The 21,417-nt window shown below is 40.7% G+C and overlaps 1 protein-coding gene across 5 annotated transcripts in view; it reads left to right on the top strand.

Moving 5' to 3' along the window:
- ANKRD55 (ankyrin repeat domain 55) overlaps positions 1-21,417 on the top strand; it is a 514,150-nt gene that overhangs the window by 490,545 nt on the left and 2,188 nt on the right. For 4 of the 5 annotated variants that reach the window (XM_053907354.1, XM_053907353.1, XM_019414283.2 and 1 more), the window contains 4 exons: positions 4,361-4,545; positions 8,628-8,795; positions 11,874-12,535; positions 20,549-20,641. In XM_053907354.1, the coding sequence (XP_053763329.1) occupies positions 4,361-4,545; positions 8,628-8,795; positions 11,874-12,535; positions 20,549-20,641 (1,108 nt within the window). The remainder of the gene's footprint in view (positions 1-4,360; positions 4,546-8,627; positions 8,796-11,873; positions 12,536-20,548; positions 20,642-21,417) is intronic. The other variant, XM_053907355.1, reaches the window with a different exon arrangement.

The following is a 21,417-nucleotide window of genomic DNA, read 5'->3' on the forward strand; positions in this document are numbered from 1 at the left end:
CAGCCCCACCCTTGGGTGGGGTCAAAAAGTCACCTTCATTAATAACAAGACACTCATTTCACCTTTATCGTTCTGAAGCATTTTCAGGAATCTGAGAAATATATTTTGGTTATCTGAATGACTATATATACATTTCTTATAAATAATTATATCACACAAAGCCTCTTATGAACCCTCTCTCACGAGGTGTAAAGTGAAAATGACTAGCACTTGGTAGTTCCCAGCAGTTTTCAGAGCACATGAAGGCAACTATATGGATTATCCATGGACAGAAACAAAACAAATACAACAGAAAACAAATAAATCCACAGTCCACATCTGGCCACTCAATGCAGAATTCCAGAGCTCCATAAGAATAGGATCTGTACAGTTTGTTACTTCCCCTGTTTAATGAAAGGAATCCCACTCTCCATTCTTCCTGAGGGCTCTTCTAAGCACCACCCCATTCCTTCTATCCTGGTGCTCCTTGGTCATTGTAACCCTCTCTGGCCTCCCAGGCCTGGAGCCTACCATTGGCTGACATGGCCAGCTTGCCAAGAAGGAAATGCTGTCACCAGGAAACCACTGAGCCTGAGGCCCCAGCTCATAGACTAGTGCTCTCTTGAGCCCCTCAAATTCCTGTGGGGGTGTACCATGGCAACCCTCTGAGCAAAGGCTTTAAAAGCACCTCATGTTTCACTTTGTGAAAGGTCTCATTTGGCCAGGCACACATCATTGCTTCTGACATTGCAGTCTAAGCAGGCATTTTTACTTCTGTTTCCCCAGTATGAACATGAAGGATCAGATAAACAGACCGTTCCTTTTCTCAGGGACAGAATGGTGTAGTGGTGAAGTGCAAGGGCTCTGCAGACAGGCTGTCCATCCTGGCCATGTCCCTTCTTGACTGTCACTCTGTCCAAGTTACTTGATTCCCACATGCCTCCATATTCTGCTCTACAATATGGGGATCATAGGAGTACCTACTTCACAGGGTTCTTACCAGGATTAAATAAGCTGGCATGTGACAATGCTTAGAACAGTGCCAGGCACACAAAGTCTACACAAAGTAAAAGTAGCTATCACCCTTATTCCTGGGAGCACCTTCTTCTTAAAGAAAAGGAAATACTGGGGCGCCTGGGTGGCTCAGTCGGTTAAGCGTCCGACTTCAGCTCAGGTCACGATCTCGCGGTCCGTGAGTTCGAGCCCCGTGTCCGGCTCTGGGCTGATGGCTCAGAGCCTGGAGCCTGCTTCCGATTCTGTGTCTCCCTCTGTCTCTGCCCCTCCCCCGTTCATGCTCTGTCTCTCTCTGTCTCAAAAAAAAAAAAAAAAAAAAAGTTAAGAAAAGGAAATACAGTGACAATGTTGTAGAAGTGAGATCTAGGTATAGAGGCAAAGGCCTTGCCTGGAAAATTCAGGATAGAAGATATTTTGGAGGAAAAGGATAAGGTTGGAGTTCTCATCTAGAGAAGCTGTGTGACACTTCAGTCCTCAGGGGCACTGCTGACTGGGCCTGCCTGGTCAGGGTCCAGAATAGGCTGGTGCAGAGTCCTGGGAAGCAACACAATTTCAGTGTGACTTCCAAAAATGACTGCTCTGAGGGTCAGGCGAGGAGGGAGGAAGACACAGGGTGAGGAGATGGGTATTGTTTTTTCTATCTGTGCTTGACACTCCCCCTTTCACACAAAGAGAGAATTGTGACAGGGCACTTTGCCCTTTGAATCACCTTGGCAACCTGAATTCTTTTGCTGTTCCAGGAAATTATAAACAAAATAAATACATTGAACTGACGCTCTTTGCTTCTGTTTTCTCCCTCAAATGGTACTTTTTTAAAAGGTGTGCATGTTGGGGGTGGGGTGCTCTTGATTGTTTTAAATGTATTTTAGACTCCTTCAAAATATGTTTAAGTAACATCAGGTGAAGGAATCTTAGAAAAATTGATAAAGCAGGCACAGAAGCTTGGATGTGTTCAGTGTAAACAACTTCTGGTAACAGGCATGCCATAGAACTTCATCAATTGATCCAAATAATGTAAAAGTTGTTGTAGACAAAGGAAGGATGGAAGGAGCAAGAGGATATAAGAGGGAAGATGAGAGGAAGAGCAGGAAGAAGCTTAAGGGTAGGAACCACTTTATGGGCCTGTGACCAGTATAGCCAAAGCGGGTCCCATGCTCAAAAGAGATCCCTGTGCTTGGGGTATAATGCTCTGTGGCCGCCATCTGAAAATTTTCATTAATTTTATCTTTGAATTTTTGTTTTGTAAGTGAAGTCAGAAAGGACAGTGGTACCATGGCTCACACAGTACTGCTTCCCCACCTCTCTAGGACAAACTCTCAGCCTCCTGGCAAGGGATCTGGACACAGACCTGAGGAGGGTCAGGATCAAGCATGTGCCAGGTTACAAGAGGAAGGCCCAGGCACCTGTGAGGGTTTGCTCTAGTAGTAAGACTCTCCAGCCCAAAGGAGCACAATAATAAATAGCAAATAAAAATCACTGTGCCATGTCAAGAAAGACACCAAGAAGAAAGGACTGAGCTTCTTTCCTGCCATATCAACAGGGGACTCCACATTTTCATTTTGCCCTGAGCCTCACACATTATGTATCTGGCCCTGGTTGCAGCATTTAATGCCCACTCAGCTCTCTTCCTGCACCTCAGAGTTGAGAGTTGTGAGGGCCCCTGGCCCTTGTCCTGCAAGAGGTTGTAGAACTCATGTCAGCTGCCCTCTCTCATACAGTGGAAGCACATTTCCAGGGTTCACAGTGTAATTGCCCATTGTGAGCCAGCAACAAGCTGAGTAATGGGAAATCCGGAGAGCCGAGAATGCAGAGACAAGGGAGGGAAAGGAAGAGGAAAGGTGAAATGAATGAGTGCTGTTCCATGGAATTGTGAAAACTGACTCCAGCCGTGGGGTCAAATAAACAGGATAACACAGCGCGAAGAAGACCAACAGGAAATTTTACACGGAACAATGTATCAGGAGGTAGCCGTTGAACAGCATTTGAAGTATATCAAAACTGCAGCTTTTTAAAAATCCAACTCTGTTTCTTGCCCAGGTCTCTGACCCTAGCTTGTGGTCCAGCTCTGGGCTTCCAGAACTATACCTTGCTCCTCTATTTCCTTAACCTGCTCTTAATCCTCCTAGGGACCTCCATTCTACCCATAAGTCCTAGTGCATGGAGTTACAGGGTCTTTCTGTGGACTCAATCAGAAAATTAAAATGCTAATGAATTATTTGGATTGTTTTATAATCTTTCCAGAGATATCAGGAGAATCTGAAGGATTAGAGTTTCTATTGTATGATATAAAATGAGAATCTCTTTCATTGGCCAATGAAAATTTATTGTCATTTGAAACTGTAAACGCTCATGCAGTTTTTTTTTTTCAGGTCAATGAAAGGTATTCAACACCAGTAATATGCACAGATTTTACTTACCTATTTGTGCAAGCTGAAGAGATATAGGACACTATCAAGGAAGAATTGGTAACTTTTAAGACTTGGACGGGCTACTTAAAAAAGTGTAGAATAGCCTCCTTTCAAAGATAGGATGAAAAGTTTATTATAGATCTACACAGAGATGGACCCAATTTAGATGGTTGCCTGAAGTTCTTTCTTTCTCATATTTGTTGATTTCTTATTGACTAACTACTTAATTATGATCCATTTACTTTCACCAAGGATTTTTGGATATTAAATTTCATGCAGTTTGTAGCAATCTGATCATTACTGGATCATCTTGGTCATCATTTTGCCACCAGCGAGTACTCATCCTGGTCATTTTGTTAACATTAAAATTCACTCTGGGGTACCTGGGTGGTTCAGTCAGTTAAGGTCCAGTCTCGGCCCAGGTCATGATCTCAGGGTTCATGGGTTTGAGCCCCTCATTGGGCTCTGTGCTGACAACGTGGAGCCTGCTTCGGATTCTCTGCCTCCCTCTCTGCCTCTCTTTTTCTCTCTCTCTCAAAAATAAATAAACATTAAAAAAATCATTGTTTAAAAATTTTTTTCACTTTTCTGGTTTCTCAGGGGCCAACCTCTGCCCTAGTTGGGGAAAAAAAAAACAAAAAATAGATTTGATGAACCAGTTGTTGTCTAGGTAGCCCCCCCCCCCATGTCAGTCACACCTGTATTTAATTTAAGTCCTTGTTAGTTGGCTAATGATGGAAGACAATTTAGCTCTTATGGGAAACAAAAATCCTTCCAGTGACAAGAGGCAAGTGGGAGTTTGTTGGAGGGTTTGTTAAAATGTGTTTACTCCCCTTTTTAGTTTTCCTTTCCTTTCTTTTTCTTTTTGCATTTTTTTCTTTGCATTTTATCTTAACATTCATAGACCGGGAAGAGCACTGGATGATACATAATGAGCTTCCTTTGACTCTCTCCTCCAGAGTGGAAATAGAATTCTGTGTTCCATCATCCTGAGCCACCACCAGGGTCCATCCATAATCAACTATGATGACGAGAGTGGGAAGACATGTGTGCACATTGCCGCAGCAGCAGGCTTCAGCGACATTATTAACGAACTGGCGAGAGTGCCTGAGTGCAACCTGCAGGCTCTGGATGTGGACGACAGGTATTGGTAGCAACTCAAAGTGTTGGGAACTAACAGCCATCTTCTCTTTATCTTAAAATAAAGAACATGGTTAAGGGGTTATCCTATATGACTATATCCTTGACTGCCGGTAATATTCACACATGTGCTTGTGACAATAAAAACTGCTCTATTTTAGTCAGGGCAGGAAAAATCATTGTTATGGAAAGAAATGCTGTGACTGTACAGTATTGTCAGACTTTCCACTTTTTGCTAAATGTTCTCAGAAGGCTTTCTGTATGTCAGCTTCCTGCTATATATGCACTTTTTATTTCTTAACAGTAAGTCTTATTTTTTTCATCATTCCTGGATTATGTCATAAAGTCTATAAGTTCTTGTTATCCAGACAAGAGCGTAAGACAAGTTTTGTATTCAGAACTAGATGTGACATTTTTCAGGTTTTTCTTTTTTTCCCAACCATTAAAAATACATTGGCAAGGAAAAAGAAGCTGGATCCAGAAAGGGGAAGAGACTTATCCCAGAGGTAGTCAGCAATGAAAGAAGACTTGTACCCTCCTTGTACCCCCCTCTTCTAAACAAAGAACTTTTCGTACATCATCACTATTAGAGCTTTTCAATTACACTGCTTATCTAATCTTTGTTTTGGTTAGGCATTGATTCAATGGAAATACAAGAATAATATATCAACAAACAAGACTATTGAAAATAAGTAAAAGGCTTACATGCTATGTATGGGTTTTTTGCCCTCTTCTGTTGAAGTGCAAAATTAGCCACTTACTTAACTTCAGGTAAATCCCAAGAAGCACCTCCTACTCTCCTATACCTGAAATTCTTGTAACACCTGGGAAAAATTCTTGAGTTGCACATGAGTCTCAGGACTTGGAGATGGTTAACATGATGACTTTAATTAAAATTGAAGTGTAGATCATTGAAAGTAGACCTTTTCCCAAGGTCAGATATTGATCTTGAGCAGGTAAGACAGTAACAGGACTGAAGTTACATGAAGAGAAAAGGTGAATGAACCAAAAAAAAGAAGAAAGCAACACATTTAAGAAAGGAGGGCTGGAGAAAAGTTTACCGACTTTAAAATACTTTCACAACCAGTTCCAAATAGGATATTTCCCAGTTTGCATTATCATACACTTAGCAAAGGAAATCCAGTTCCTCAAGCCTCAGGGAAGAAAGTAAAACCAAGGTAGGAAAAAAAAGTACAAAAGATAAGATCCTACAAGAGTTCAAAGTGAAGTAAAATCTCCAGGAGAATCTAGTTCCTGCTCCAAAGCTCAACTCACTTGTTGCCTCAATTGGCCAAATCCTGCCCTCTGTTTTGTTTTGTTTTCTGCAGCCTGCAGCTGTACCTTCACACTGAAACTGTGAGCTTGTCTTAGTAGAATTTTTCAGAAGTTTCATAGGTATAAATGCTTTAACCATTTGTAGGAATTGTGACTTCCTTATGCTTCTTCTCCTAGTGGAGAGAAAGTGTTTGAAGCAAAGGGAAGAAAAATAAGGCAGTGATTTAAAAAAAGAGAGAGAGGGAAAATATGCAGGCACTAGTCCTCCTAGATATTAAAGTACTTTCTAGATCTGTGATATTTATTTATTTTTTAAAAGTTTACTTATTTATTTTAAGAGAGAGAGAGAAAGAGAAAGAAAGAGCAGGGGAGGAGGAGAGAGAGAGAGGTGAGAGATAGAGAATCTCAAGCAGGCTCTGTGCTGTCAGCATGGAGCCTGTTTTGGGGCTGGATCTCAGGAACTGTGAGATTATGACTGAAGCCAAATTCAAGAGTGGGAAGCTTAACCGTCTGAGCCCCCAGGTGCCCCAGATGTATGATATTTAAAACATGGTGTAATTAGCCTAAGATCCATGGCACAGAACACATAACTCAGAAGTAGCTCATGTAGCATAAATGTCTCAAGTTTCATCAACCTGTGAGGTCATACTTTACTTTAATACCCAACCCATTTATCTTCAGGAAAGACAGTCTTTTATCAAGTTCTCCTTACATGCTTCTGGGAATTCTCTCAGGAATGTTTACATGTCCTATAAATCATTCCTTACTGACATCTCAACCAATGCTGCATGCTTATATCAATCATTTCCTGCTCTTCAGACACTACCTCATCAACCACCTCTAATGAATTTTTTCTGAGTCATGGGCCCTGGCCCTCCACCTTCACATTTTGATAGTTTCAGCTATCACAGTGTAAAGGTGTGTTTGTGTGCTGTGTTTGTCGGAAATTTAGAGATAAGAAAGGAATTACAGGTTAGATAACCTGAAATTGGATACTGCAGATTGCCCACAAAGGCTCTGTGTGTATTAGTTAGGAGTTTTCTATATACTCCGTTTCTCTGCAAAATAATTTATGTTTTCCCCGTTCTTCCGGATCTCTTTTTCCATGTTGGCCGTCAGAAGAAGTAAAACACTTGGTCTTCACAATTGTTGTAAAGAAGTATTTCACACTGCTCCAAAGTGAGTTGTCATGTGTCCGTGAACCTGATGAGATTGATGCCCAACCCTTCATCTATTGAATTTATTGGCAATATATTCTCTAAACAGGATGGCATAATCTGGCTGGAGCCTCATCCTGTTTCATAATAGATATTGTGTGGAGACCTCTCTCAAGTAGGATGGAATCAGTCACATCTGCCACATATTCAAATAAGCAGGGTGATTGATCACTGTATTGAAAAGAAACACAGTCCTATGAAGTGTTCTCAAATTTCGGGAAGTAGTATAACCTGAGGAGGAGGATGCTTGATTGACAGAAGACATAATCCACGCATGGGGATCCTGACCACACTGAGGACAAGACTACTCTCCCAAGTACTAAGGCCCATGCACCTTAACAGATAGCTCCAACTGAGCCCTTTTCTGTCTAGCCCCTTGGCTGCCTCCATGTCTGAGAGACTGCTTGGCCACCCTTCTGCCCAGGGTTCAGGCCCCACCAGAAAGCCTAGAAGTTTTCCATGCCTTCCTTCCCTGCCTCAGGATTGAGCCTTTCCCAGAGCAGTTTAAAAATGACAATATTTTCTCCTAGCCTCCTGCTTTTTTTTTTTTTTTTACCTAAGAGAATACTGCTTTTACAATTAAATAAAGGCTTAAATATTGAGGAATATGTATCTACCTTCTGGCTGATGAAGGACTTTCTAAGTATAAAATGCTGAAAGAAACAAAAGCAAAGAGATAATTAAATGTGGTTATTTTTAACTTTTATGGAAAATCACTATAAAAATTAAAAGTCAAGTAACAAATTAGAGAAAATGTTTGCAAAAGTATTGATATCTTTAATATATAAGGAGCCTACATAAATTAGTAAGAAAAACTAACAATATAACAGAAAAAAAAAATGGCCAAAAGGCATTAAGAGTCATTTCAGTCAGAAGACTCAAGTGACAAATAAAAATGTATTTCAAAACTTCCACCTCACTATTAAAGAAATGCAAAAGAAAATAACACTGTGGTATCATTTTGCCTACCAAATTGGCAAAGATTTTTAAAGGTGATGATAACACTCAGTTTAGGGAAGGAATAGGGACACAGCTGGTAGGGGGAGAAATTGAGTCAATGTTCTTAGAAGACAGTTTGCACTATGTATAAAGAGCCTTAAAATTGCCCATAACTTGGGGTCGCCTGGGTGGCTCAGTAGGTTAAGCAGCTGGCTTTGGCTCAGGTCATGATCTCACAATTTGTGAGTTCAAGGCCTGCATCGGACTGTGTGCTGACAGCTTGGAGCCTGTTTTGGATTTTGTGTCTCCCTCTCTCTCTGCTCTTCCCCTGCTTGTGCTCTGTCTCTCTCTCTCTCTCTCAAAAATAAATAAATAAACTTAAAAAAAAATTGCCCATAGCTTTTGACTCACTACTTCCTCTTCTAGGACATCGTCAAGAAAGCCAGAGAAGGGTACAAGGCTCCAGAATGCTTATAGCTGGAGGACAGTTTGCAGCATCCTGAAGCCCCATCTGATACTTAACTTACCATTTCCACACTGCAAATAGCCACACATTTTTCGTGCCACATCCAGACTTTAGACAACTGTTGCCAGCTGAGCACCCTGTGCCATTTCTGTGCTCTGACCCTTGTGCCATTCCCATGTGGTCCCCCAGGACACCGCTGCACTGGGCTGCAGCTGCAGGGAAGGCAGACTGTGTGCAGTCACTGCTGGAGCTGGGCATGGACAGCAACCTGCGAGACACCAAGGAGAGCACACCCCTGGCCTACGCCCTGTACTGTGGCCACACAGCCTGTGTCCAACTCCTCTCCCAAGAGAGTAGGTGAGTGCACTGGAGAGGAGAGGCACTCATTGTTTTCTTCCTCTCAAACATTTATAAAATTGGATGAAACTTTTTCGCTTGCCGATGCCCAAATCCAGCTCTAACTTAATATTGTGCTTGCCACTGTCTAATATATCGTGACATGTTCTCTACTCTGTGGAGCAAAATTATAGTAGTGAGCCCAAATCCATCACCGTAACATCCACTGGACTTTCATTTCTTCTTTCCTTTTTCTCCCTTTCTTCTTCCCTGTACATGCCATGTTCTCTTAATCTTCTTTTTTTCCGTAATCAACAATTCTCAAACTTTTTGCTCTCAGCACCCTTTTCCACTTTCAAAAATTGGGAACCCCAAGGGGTTTTCTTTATGGGAGTTACACCTTTTTGTATTTATAGCACTAAAAACTAAAACTAATTTTTAATAAAATATGTAGTTATTCATTTAAAGCAATAATAACCTCATTACATTTACATGTTGACATAAATACCATATTTGTAGCTAAAAATAACCTTTTTGTCCAAAACCAAAAAAAAGTTGTAATGAGAAGAACAGCAGAGCTTTGCAATGTTTTGCAAATCTCTTCGATATCTTAATAGAAGCATAGTAGAATACAGCTATATTCCCACATCTGTTCCTGTATTCAATCTCTTGCAATATGTTATTTTGATTGCAGTGTCTGAAAAAAATCTGGCTTTGCATAAATATGCAGTTGGAGAAGGGAATATTTCAGTAGCATTTTCAGATATTGTGGATACTTTTCCTTTGCTATTACATCCAAACTTGACAAACGTTAGTTACAACGTGAACTATTGGCATATCGATGAACTTTTTATACTCTGTTGTGTTAAAATCCATTAGTTTGTCTTGCACTTTAAATGGGTCTTATACCCATACAGGATTTTATAGTATCTTGCTTTGGTCATTTGGAAAATATTGGTTCACTTAATTAGGAATATCATCCAGATGACACATTGCATTATACAATATTAAAAAATCACATTTGTTAATATCACCACTGATCTTATTGGAAGAGCCTTTATGTATCAGGAATCTGTCAAGCTTACAGTATGCACACAAGTTTTTCAAAATTCTAATTTTTGCTTGAAAACCGGACTTTTGTCATTGGCAGCAATTGCTGTCAATTGTTTACCTTGAAATTACAGGCTTATTTTATTCGTTTTTGAGAAGCTTTCTGAAAATACCCAATTGCAAATAACCATAGTTTGTCTGTAGGTCATAAAAATGGTGTTCTGTGAAAAAACAGTATCTAGGTTAGCTGGCAACTCAAACAATTATACAAGTGCTTTACCTCAAGACAACTGTCATATTTTGTTATATAGTTGAATTGCTTATGGGTACTTCCTGTTTTGTCAAAAAGTGTATACTGAAAGGTAATTTTTTAAAATTTTTTTAATGTTTATTTTATTTTTGAGAGAGAGAGAGAGAGAAAGAGTGAGTGGGGGAGGGACAGAGAGAGGGAGACACAGAATCCGAAGCAGGCTCCAGGCTGTGAGCTGTCAACACAGAGTCCAACCTGGGGCTTGAACTCACAAACCGTGAGATCATGACCTGAGCTGAAGCCAGGACTTAACCTACTGATCCATCCAGACACCCCACAAAGGTCAATATTTAATAAAATTAATAACTTTTACCAGACATTAATAAGTTAAATGACAATTTTTTAACATAAGTCCATTGATGATACTGTCTTGATTTGTATCAAGGAGCCCATACTTTGACCCACTATCTCTATTGTACAAAAGCACATGAATATTGTACAAAAGCAACTGAAGACTGTTGGGGACCCCACCCACAGTGTTTAGGGGACCACACTTTGAGACCCCACTGGCCTAAATCACAATCTATAACCGAAGGAGGAAAGATTATAGAAGATACTAAAGTAGCATTAATTTGCACAGGGCTATATTCTATTGAGGTCAACTTGGAAGAATGTTAGAGATCCCCTGGGGTAATATTAGGGGTCTAGAAGGGGTATTCAATAGTTCACAAAGCCTATTGGAAGGTGAAAGAATGAAGATAAAAATACATCGTGGAAATAAAGATTCAATTACACACTGTGTGACCTGTAAAGAAAAACACTAATTATATACAGTCAAGTGGTGATGTTTTTCAAATTACAAATTACAGTATCTCACTCTGAAGAGTAATGTTGCAATCTGGCTTTTAGGGCACACACATGGGTCAGATTTCATCATTAACTCATACCACAGAAAGCACTAAGTCAGTTGTGGCCTCAAAAGAGAGTAACAGAATTTTCCAAGCAAGAAAAACAGAATCGTGCCTCAGGGAAACTGTCCACATAAGAGGAGCCCGTCGGACAACTGCTGACCTTTTTTTCTTTAGAATTTGCCTGCCCATTGGGCATTGCTCACTTTTCTTCTGCTGCCACACCCGATCTCTGGGACAAACACTTCCTCGTGGGCAGCTAAAGCCCAGACTAAAGCTTCTTCCCTCGGTTTCCTTTTTTAAAAAGTATTTTCCAATAGGAAATTTAGTAAAAACTGAAAGGGAAACAAAGAACATTCAAATAGCATAAAACGGGCAGGCTTCCTGAGGTAGATAATGTCTGAGCTATGCCTAGATCTTATGAGATCTCTTTCAGAGAAAACCTGAAACCACATTTCCCCTGTCTCTACAAGCTCCCCTTGCCTCTACCACTTGAAGCCTGAACTCACCCTTAGCCTTCATCTCTGTGACTTAAAACTTATACCCCTACTGACTGTGCTTGAGAAGTGAGAACAGTAATGCTTTAAGCTGTTTTCAACTTAGTTTATCCCTTGGTGAAAATATATGATCTAGAGGTAGATTTTGAAAGGACGGTTCCTGAGGGACTAAGAGGAATCTAAGAAATAGTCTAACTATGGCAAGGAGTGGAGTAACAAAGGGTTTTGCAAGTTCTTCCACCTGACCTTTGACTTGAAAGTGCTTTGGGGTGTCTTTGGATTACCTAAGACAACCTTCTCAAGCAGATGAAATAGAGGGAGGCAGTGTTTGGTTGGGGGATTGTGACCACTTCCTAGCTTCTTACAGAGTCCTTGTTATTTTACATTCCCAAAGAACAGAGCCTACTCGACCCTTTCCTTCCCAGAGCAGCAGACCCCAGAAGAAGGAGGGACGATTCAGCATGCTCAACCAAATCTTCTGCAAAAACAAAAAAGAAGAGCAGAGAGCCTATCAGAAGGATCACAGCAGGGATCGACACAGGGGGGAGCACACCTCGGAAGTCGATGACATCATCACCACCTTTGACGGCATCGTGGATACCAACTGCCAAGAAGGGCCAGGCGATCAGGTGGCTATGATTGACCTTAAGAAGCGGACCTCAGAGAATTCAAAACATCTCTTGCTAGAAAAGAAGCCTCTGGGCCCCAAGGGGCTTCCACCAATCAGAACGCAGAGTCTCCCACCCATCACCGTGGGCAGTCACTTCCTGACAGCTTCCCAGGGGACCACTTCCCATACTGGTCTGAGCTCTGGTAGTCATCATATGGCCCAGCGATCTCAGAAAAGCCGCAGTGAGCAGGACTTACTGCATAACAGAACTGGTTGCCAAGCGTTGCTAGATAACCCCTGGAGAGGCGATTCTAACCAGGTGTTCTGTAAGGCTGGGACTGTGTCTTCTTCTGATAAACTGCTGGACAGATTGCTCACCAGTGGCTCTGGTCACCAGGAGGTCTTTGGGCTGCCACATCTTCCTCATCTACATAATCCTTCATCAGGTATTACCCTTGCTTCCCTCTTCCTCATTCCTGGCAGGCTCTCTCCAAGAAATGTTTCCTATAGTTCTGGGCTAGGAACTTGGGGTGACAGTAGCCTAGAAGGCAGGGCCAGAGCAAAATGGATGATTAGGACCAACATTTTTCCTTGAGTCTACTGGACTCAAGATCTCTAGGCTATTGAAACATTCTGCTTTTCCACCCTGAGGGCAATCATCAAGTTAAAGTATGTGCCTTCTTATATTCCCAACAGATATGTGTAGTGATTGGAAGATAAAAGCAGAAATATTACTATTTCCAGTAGCTAAGATTCTTAACCAGGGATAGTGGCAATATCAATTATGAGGGGTTGACTTGTTTGTGTGATGGCTTGCTTTTAAATCAGGTGTTCAATCCCTACTTCAGACCTACAGAAGCAAAATTTTGGTGAGGGAGGAGAGGAAATGGCAATACCTTCTAGGTAACATTCACACATTAATGGTTCAAGTTTCCACACATACCAAAGGCTTACATTGTAATTCTCCCTGCTGTCTCTTCCCCAAGCCAACCAATGCCACTCATCCAAAGCTACTAATATTATTTGTTGTTTATTCTTCCAGAGATATTTTATACACGGGTATACACACATACACACACACACACACACACACACACACACACACACACACAAAATAGGTATAAGTAAGTATATATCCCCCTTTAAATAAGTATATCACACTAAAGAATTTGTTTTTATACACATATAAGCAATATATATATATATATATTTTTTTTTTTTTTTTAAATGGTCCACAGGTGATTCTGATGCACACTAGAGAAAGGGAAACATTGTTTTAAAGCAGAGGCTGCAAAACAGCTTCCAAAATTAGTTCATTGCCACAGAATCTTGTTTTGTTTTCAAGTGAATTAATTGCCAATATTTAAAAATCATCAAGTATTACATAAAAAAATAGAAAATTCTAGCCTTTTCTGAAAAATTAAAAAGCCTGGCAACACTGAACCCAAATTCCACTTGGTAATAATAGGCCAGGTATGAATACCCACTGTCCCCTTGAACACCAGCTAGACATCACTGTCCCCAGTTCAACCCAGTCCAAGTCTCTAGTATCTCTCCAAGGAGTGTCAGTTTTTCTTCATTAATGTGTCTCTGTTGTTTTTCTCATAGTAGGGTTAAGAGAAAAAAATGATGTATCTTGAACCCACATTTCTGTCAAACATAGAAGAATGAAAGACTGAGAGGGCTATGTGTATTGTAAGAAGTGGAGGAGGGATGAGGCACCTGGGTGGCTCAGTCAGTTGAACATCCGACTCTTGGTTTCGGCTCAGGGCATGATCTCACAGTTTGTGGGTTTGAACTCTGTGTCAGGCTCTAAGCTGACAGCTTGGGATTCTCTCTCTCTCTCTCTCTCTCTCTCTCTCTCTCTGCCTCTCCCCCACTCACACTCACTCTTCACTTTCCTTCTCTCTCTGAAAATAAAGAAATAAAATCTTTTAAAAAAAGAAATGGAGGAATATATATATTTGGAAATAAGAAATATTCCTTCCTAAAAAAAAGAGAAAGAAATGTTCCTTCCTGTTTAATATGCAGCATGAGCCTGGCTCTCTTCCCTCATTTATGTGTGCCTGGTCTGGTGTCTGAAACAGGTAGAGGTAGAGTATGACTCCCCTCATACATATTTACATGTATGTGTGAGAAACAGACATCCTGGTGTCTGAGAAAAACTCCACCCAACATTTTACTTCCTCCACAAAGCACTGAAGTATGTGGTTAGTGCCATAGGTAATGTTTTTGCCTTTGTTCTACAGAAGGATCAGGAAGGAAAGATATTAGTCTTCTTCTTCTGATACTTTAGTGGTCTCCAGGGCCTCAACCCGTCCTCCTTTCTGGAGTTGGTCCTGTCCTGGCTAATATCTCCTCCTTTGAAAATCTTTTGAAATTTGTGAAAATCTTGTTCTTTTTCTGTTCCCAAGAGAGCCTGTCTTTTTCTGTCAGTTAGGAATGGGCTCAGCCTCCTGTAAAAGAAACCAAAGTAACAATGGCTTAAACAACATAGAAATTTATTGCTCTCATAGGAAAGAAGTCTGAAGTAGGTAGTTCCCAGGTGTTTGGTAGCTCCATGATCACCAAAAACCTAGGCTCCTTCCTCCTGTGTGCTCCACAGCTTACCATATGACTTCCATTCTTCAGGTTATTTCATGGTCCATTAAGGCTAACAGAGAAGGAGGAAAGAAACAGAGAGAGGGGGAACATGGATTTTCCCAGCTGAATCAGCTCCCGTTAAGACATCATTGCCCTTAAGTCCACATATCTGTTTACATCTCATTGGCCAGAACTTTAATCACATGGTCACGCCTATTGGCATGGGAGAGTGGGAATTGCAGTCTTTTATCTCAGCATGCGGCTGTCCCTCAAAAGTTGGATTTTTGTTTCTAAGAGAGAAGAGAGATTTGATAGTGGATAAAGAACTAGTAGATTATGGCATTTGTACTATCTAAAACTTTCTGTATTATTGGAAATAAAATGAAATTCAATAAACTCGGTTTGAAAATTAGCTTCATTTGCCAGTGAAGTGACTTGAAAAGTCCTGGAGTGGCAGAATAGTAGAAAAGAAGCAAAATTCTCCAAGAGAATCTTAAATAATTAGCTGTGGCTACATCAAAGCATTTATTTTTTAACCAATGTTTTTAAGTTTATTTATTTTTGAGACAGAGGGAGACAGAGTGCAATCAGGGGAGGGGCAGAGAGAGAGAGGGAGATACAGAATCTGAAGCAGGCACCAGGCTCTGAGTTGTCAGCATAGAGCCCAACGCAGGGCTCAAACTCACAAACCGGGAGATCATGACCTGAGCCGAAGTCAGATGCTTCACTGACTGAGCCACCCAGGTGCCCCTTCAACCAATGTTTTTAAGCACTGATAATAGCTAGGAGCCATTCTAGGCAACTGAGTTGTGGTAAGATAAATCTCCCAAGAATCTTCAGCCTATAAATGAGTTTTAAAAGATATGGATTTGCTAAAATGATTATGCAACTGACTTCAAGGTACTTTTCTTATCATGTTTAGTTACAAGATCATAGGGTTTTGAAATGGAAAGGACCTTATTCATTAAATGGTTAGAGGGTCTGCCATTCTAATTTGTCAAGAGGCGGACTACTACAAGGGCTAAGACATCTGGGTTCAAATTCTGGCTCTGTCACTTAGGTGCTGTTACTTAATCTCTCTGGGCTTTTGTTTCTTCACCTGAAAAGAATGGGAGGAAATACCTAACCATACCTAACTATAGTGTTGTGAGTTGCTGTTAAATTAAAAGAGGTGATACAGGTAAAGTATTTAGAACAGTGATTTGAACAAAGTGTTATACCCACACGAACGTATTTGGTTTTTTGAAACTATGTGCCAAGCCCCATACTAAGCACTATGGTTTAGTTACAAGCTAGGAATCACCTTGTTTTAAAGATGATGAAACTTAAGTAAATGTGCTAGTCAACTGCCTGATTGCCCTCACGTCTAGTTTTTTCCTCCAGCCCTATTCTGTCTCTCAGGGAATGACACTTCCCAAGCTCCCTTGCAGCTGCTCCCAGGTACTTTTGGCCAAGTATCAGGAGGCACTGGCAGATGAGGAAGAGCAGGAGAAGGAGGGAAAACAGTGTAGTTGTCCACAATGGCCCTGTGCTTTTTCTGGAAGCTCCCACAGTGGTTCCATCTCCTTCATGCTCCCTCCACACAGCTGCTCACTCTGTAGCTCTGGCCCCCACTAGCTTCACACCATCCTTTCCCCTTATCTCTCCAGCCTAGAGATGGTTGCTTTTTTTTTTTTTTTTTGCAGTGGTTGATCTCTGGATTGTCCTCTACCCTCTCTTCTGTTTGGCTTCTTAGTTTTTCTAACACCAATAGAAACAAGTTTCTGTATGAAATTCCCTCTGTTTCAAAAACCAAGAGAGGTCCCTTTTTTCCTGGGTGAGCCCCAACTGATAAAACAAGACATATCTCTCTGAGCCACAGTTTCTTACTCACCCAGAGGCTGGGACCATTATACCTCATCAGGCTCTTTTCAGTTATAATTCACATGGCCTAGAAGAGTTAAAACAGTTTGCTCCAAGTTTTACAACTAATTGATGATGTATTCTGTACTTGAACCCAGATCTCCAAAATAGGAAGGTATCACCATGGCAATGTATTTCTCTGAAAGTCCAGTTTGGTAGTAAGCTTACCAATTACCCACAGTGTACTTGTCTGAGAAATGACATTGTCCTCCCCAAAACAAAAAAGATTTTCCTGCCTTACGGATTTTATTTTTGCGGACATTTTTAACTCAGTTTGAAATGTTTTGGCAACTACCGAGGCTCTGGACTACGATTAGGAGGCTCACTTGGGTGGTTTTAGTGTTAGTCTAGGCAGGTTGAAACAGTAGATTTCTACACTGAGCTGCCATATTTGATATGAAAGCCTATCGCTTCTCAGCCTTTTGGCTAAGATCATGTGTGATATGAAAGCCTAATACAGTAAAGTAGTTGGATAATCTAAGTCATACCATTGCACCACTGATTTGAACTTGGATAGTAGCTTTAGCATAGGATTTTCTCTTTTCCTGCCCTGGATTTAGTAGAAATAATAAGGGCTAGCTAGCACTGCCACTGTTTGAATTCCTGGCAGCCATTAACCTGTGCTTGCATCAGCAACCCTGAACATTGAGCTGTAATGATTATTGCTTAACATTCATTGAGACCTGTCAGTGGGCTAGATGGAGAAAGATGGGGGGTGAGGCACTTAGCCTAATGAGGAAATTTGGAGCACATCAGCTTAATTCATTGCAAACAGCTTTCAGAGAAAATGGAACAGAAAGCTCTGAGGTGTTTGCTACCAGCCTGGTTATTTACAAGCCATCACACAGAAAGCAAGAAAGCTCTCGCTTCCCTTCTCCCTTAAGAGAGAACTTCCTTCTCCCTAATTTTCTAACATATCCTAGCAACAATGCAGCCTCCTCCCTGTGTATGGCTGATCTAGTGATCCCTCTGTTGAAACCCATCACAGGTGCTACATCTTTTCCAGGACAAAAGCCAGATTCTTGAGCCGGTAAACAAAATCCTCCCAGCATGGCAGGGCCTCACTTTCTGTTGTCAGCTTCTGTGCCTCACATCTCTAATCCTTTCTCCCATCCCCCTGAACAGTTCCTTGAATATCTCTCAGTTCCCTGACAACCCATACCTTTCACTCTATGATGTCAGTGCCCATGTTATTTTTAGCTTCTGTCCACTATGGGCTTAACAGACTTGTACAGATTTTTAAGAACCACCTCAAAACTTCTCTGCAAGTCACCCTGACCTCTATAGGAGGTGTGGCTCTTTCTTACTGTGAATCATAGAAGAATAGCTCTATCTTGTTGAGCCTCCTGGGGGCAGATGGCAAACTGAACTGCGTACTTCCCCTTCAATAATACTGCAGAAGAGGAGTCTTTAATCCCTATTCTGGAAATGAGGAAATTGAGGCATAGAGAGGTTAGCCCACCGCTCGGTAGGTCACAGAGCTAGGTAGGAAGTGACAGAGCAGACATTCAAGTGAGCTCTGTGGGAGTTAAGACACCTCCACCTGTCTGGACCCCTCTTTTCTGTGTGATGCCCTCATGGCACTGCTCATGGGCTCCAAAAGTATCCGTTAACCTGTTTTTCTTCCAACGTACACTGTAATCACCTCCTGAGCATCTTGCCTTCTCCTCTTTGTACTCTAGCTCAGGAATATGGTGAGCACACAACAGAGGAGTGCTGAATTTATTTAGTTGTTAAACAAAGGGATTTAGTTGAAAACCTTTTCTGCCTTTGAAGTCTAGGACAGTGGTCCTCAACCCTGTCCCCACAGGCTGGAGGTCCCTTTCAGTGCCTGCAGCACAGATGGACTGCACACAGCTCCACCTCCTCCTTCAAAACTGAGCCAAATGCCAGTGCAGAATGAAGTTGAGCTCTGCTTTCACTTCCCAAATCACTGCCACACCCTGTTTCTGCCCACTTCTCTCATCCTGCCAAAATTGCTTTGGCTGCTAGGGAGGCAGGATAGGTTCTAGGTCAGACAGACCTAAATTGGAGCCCAGTCACTTTCCATTATATGACCTTGAGCACTTTTGAGAACTCCTCCAAGCCACAGTATCCTCAGGGATGATAATAGTATCTATCTCACAAGGGAAAGTGATTGTTAGGATTAAATGAGATTATGCATATAGGATTGAGCCCAGTCCCCGACAATAGCCCAATAGACATTATCCATAATTACCATTATCTCATTTCTTGGTTTTGCAAATTTCTGCTCAATTCATGGATAAATAAGGTATGAGTTAATAAGGGTGCTTACTTACTGTAATTACTCACTATTATTCTACTGAGGAATGTTTTCTTTTTAAATAATAGTTTGTGAAGTTATTTGACCTTTAGGATACAAAGGAATGAAAATATAATATCCACCAGAGAGACTGGAAGTTTTGCTCAGTCTTCATCAAATGGCAGTGCTCAGATTACTGCTCCTATAATATGCCTTTGGACTCACCTAAGCAGATAGACAGTGGATCTTGGCTAATGCTTTTTCTGTTTCCCCTTATCTAAGGACGACTTGGTCCAAACAGAAGAATTAAACCTATGAGCAGTACTGTAGTTGTTCTGATTCTTTCAAGACTACAAGGCGACAAATTAAATGAATACATTCCCTACTCTCCCAGAGATCGTGTTAAACACGCTACAGAATAAAAATGTAATAATTGCTAATGCTTATTGAGTGTTAACCTTGTAAGCTACATGTTTTACATTTGTTCTCCTACCTAATTTTTAGGACAAGTGAAAAAGACAGACACAATTATTTTCACCATTTTGTACATAAGGAAATTTTAGAGAGGGAGAATCTCTTGTCCAAGTTGGCAAAAAGTCTAATCCTGTCCCATTTAGTCAACTATGTATAAGGACCTGAATAACTTGGGTATTTTTTATATTTTCAGATATTTAGATCTATCTCCTGTAATCAGTAGTCTGTTGATAAATGTTTAACAGCTGGCTCTCTGGAAGAAAAATCAGTGCTTGCTGATTTTCATGGTATAAATACTTCCACTATGGCCAATGTTGAGCCACCACTGTGATGTCAACCAGCTCACTAAATTCCTAAAATTTTAACCATTGGTTCCCAAGAGCCAGTATACATGGTTCCAGCACAGCACTACTTATGGCCTAAATTAGAGAATAGCAATCTCCCAGGTGACTTCACCCAGATCCATCTTCTAGGTCAGTGACGCTCAATCCTACCACACAATAGAATCCTTTGGGAACCAGTAAAAATCTGATGCCCTATCCCAGTCCCAGAGATTCTTTTTTAATTGATCTGGGATTTGGCTAGGGCAGCAAAACTCCTCAGACAATTCTTATGTGCAGCCAGCATTGAGAAACCCTGGTCTGGAAGAATATCCCCTACTTATCTGTATCATTTAGCACGGATTTGACTGATGGGTTGTACTTTATGCCCTATTTTTTTTTTTCAAGCTTTTAAGTTTTATAGAGTGGGTGGCCAACTGTGCTTGTTTATGAAGTTATATTTAAACTGATTTATTCAAGAAATGATTTCTGATGTTCTTTTCTTTCATTTAACTAGTGATTGGCATATAATAAAAACCAGTAAGGTGTAGCTACTATTATTTTTGTTGTTATTAGCATCTGTTTTTTAATTTTTTTAAATGTTTATTTATTTTTGAGAGATAGACAAAGCACAAGCTGGGGAGGGGCAGAGAGACAGGGCACAGAATCTGAAGCAGGTTCCAGGCTCTGAGCTGTCAGCGCAGAGCTCAATGCAGGGCTCGAACTCACGAACCTTGAGATCATAACCTGATCCGAAGTCAGATGCTTAACCGACTAAGCTACCCAGGTGCCCCTGTTGTTATTAGTATCTTAACTTTAGTGATCACTAACAATTTTATGATTATCTTATCCATTGGATTTTACAATTTGCACTTGGTTGCATCTCAAATTATTGATACAATTATGTTTGTCCCCAGGACAAAATTTTCAGCATCTGTCCCCAAACAGACCCCAAATCAGGGATCATCCTTTCACCCGGAACAACCTAGCTCCCTTACCAGACCAAAAATGTAAGTATTATGAATCTTCTTCAGCTTCCTTTGCAAGTGTTAACATGTCTAAACACAACTAACTGTTATTTCAGTTTACTTTCATTTTTCAAGGGAACATCAGGTGCCAAAACTTGTAAATTACAGGAAAATAGAATAGAGACAGTTCTTTAAAGCTTCATCCAACTTGGTAATGCTTATTAAAAAAAAAAAAGAATACTTCCCTCCCTTGAGGAATTTTTATGTTTGGATTATAAAAACAACAACAGAAGTTTATTTTGCTATGTACTATTTAATGTGTTTAAGAAGGTGCTTTAAAAATTCTTAAGATTGGTCTCTTGACATTGGTTTCCCTATTACAATGAACAGATGGAAATATGTATCATCTTTGTACTCAGAGGCTACACATCCCTAAACAGAAAGGAATAATCAAGTAGATGTTGTTCACCTATATTACTCCTGACATTGTTGATCTATTTTATAATATTTTGTACAAAAATTTCTCACAATATAAAATACTAAAAATATTCTATTCAGCCAGTGATCTTCAAGTTTGAGTGTACTTAAGTATTACCTAGGGTACTTGTTATAGAGTAGATTTCTGATCCCCACACCCAGAAATTCTGAATTTGTATATTTTCATATCTGTACTATGAGGCAGGTTCTATTATTATTCCCATTGTACAGATGAGAAAACTTGAGTTCAGAAAGGTTGCATGATTTTCCCAACATTATTTAGGTAGTAAGTAGCAGAGCCGGGAGCAAAACTATAGGACTATGAGTCAGCTGCCTCATGA

Source organism: Panthera pardus, unplaced genomic scaffold, assembly GCF_024362965.1.
Source record: "Panthera pardus isolate Hobbes unplaced genomic scaffold, ASM2436296v1 HiC_scaffold_2, whole genome shotgun sequence".
NCBI lineage: Eukaryota > Metazoa > Chordata > Mammalia > Carnivora > Felidae > Panthera > Panthera pardus.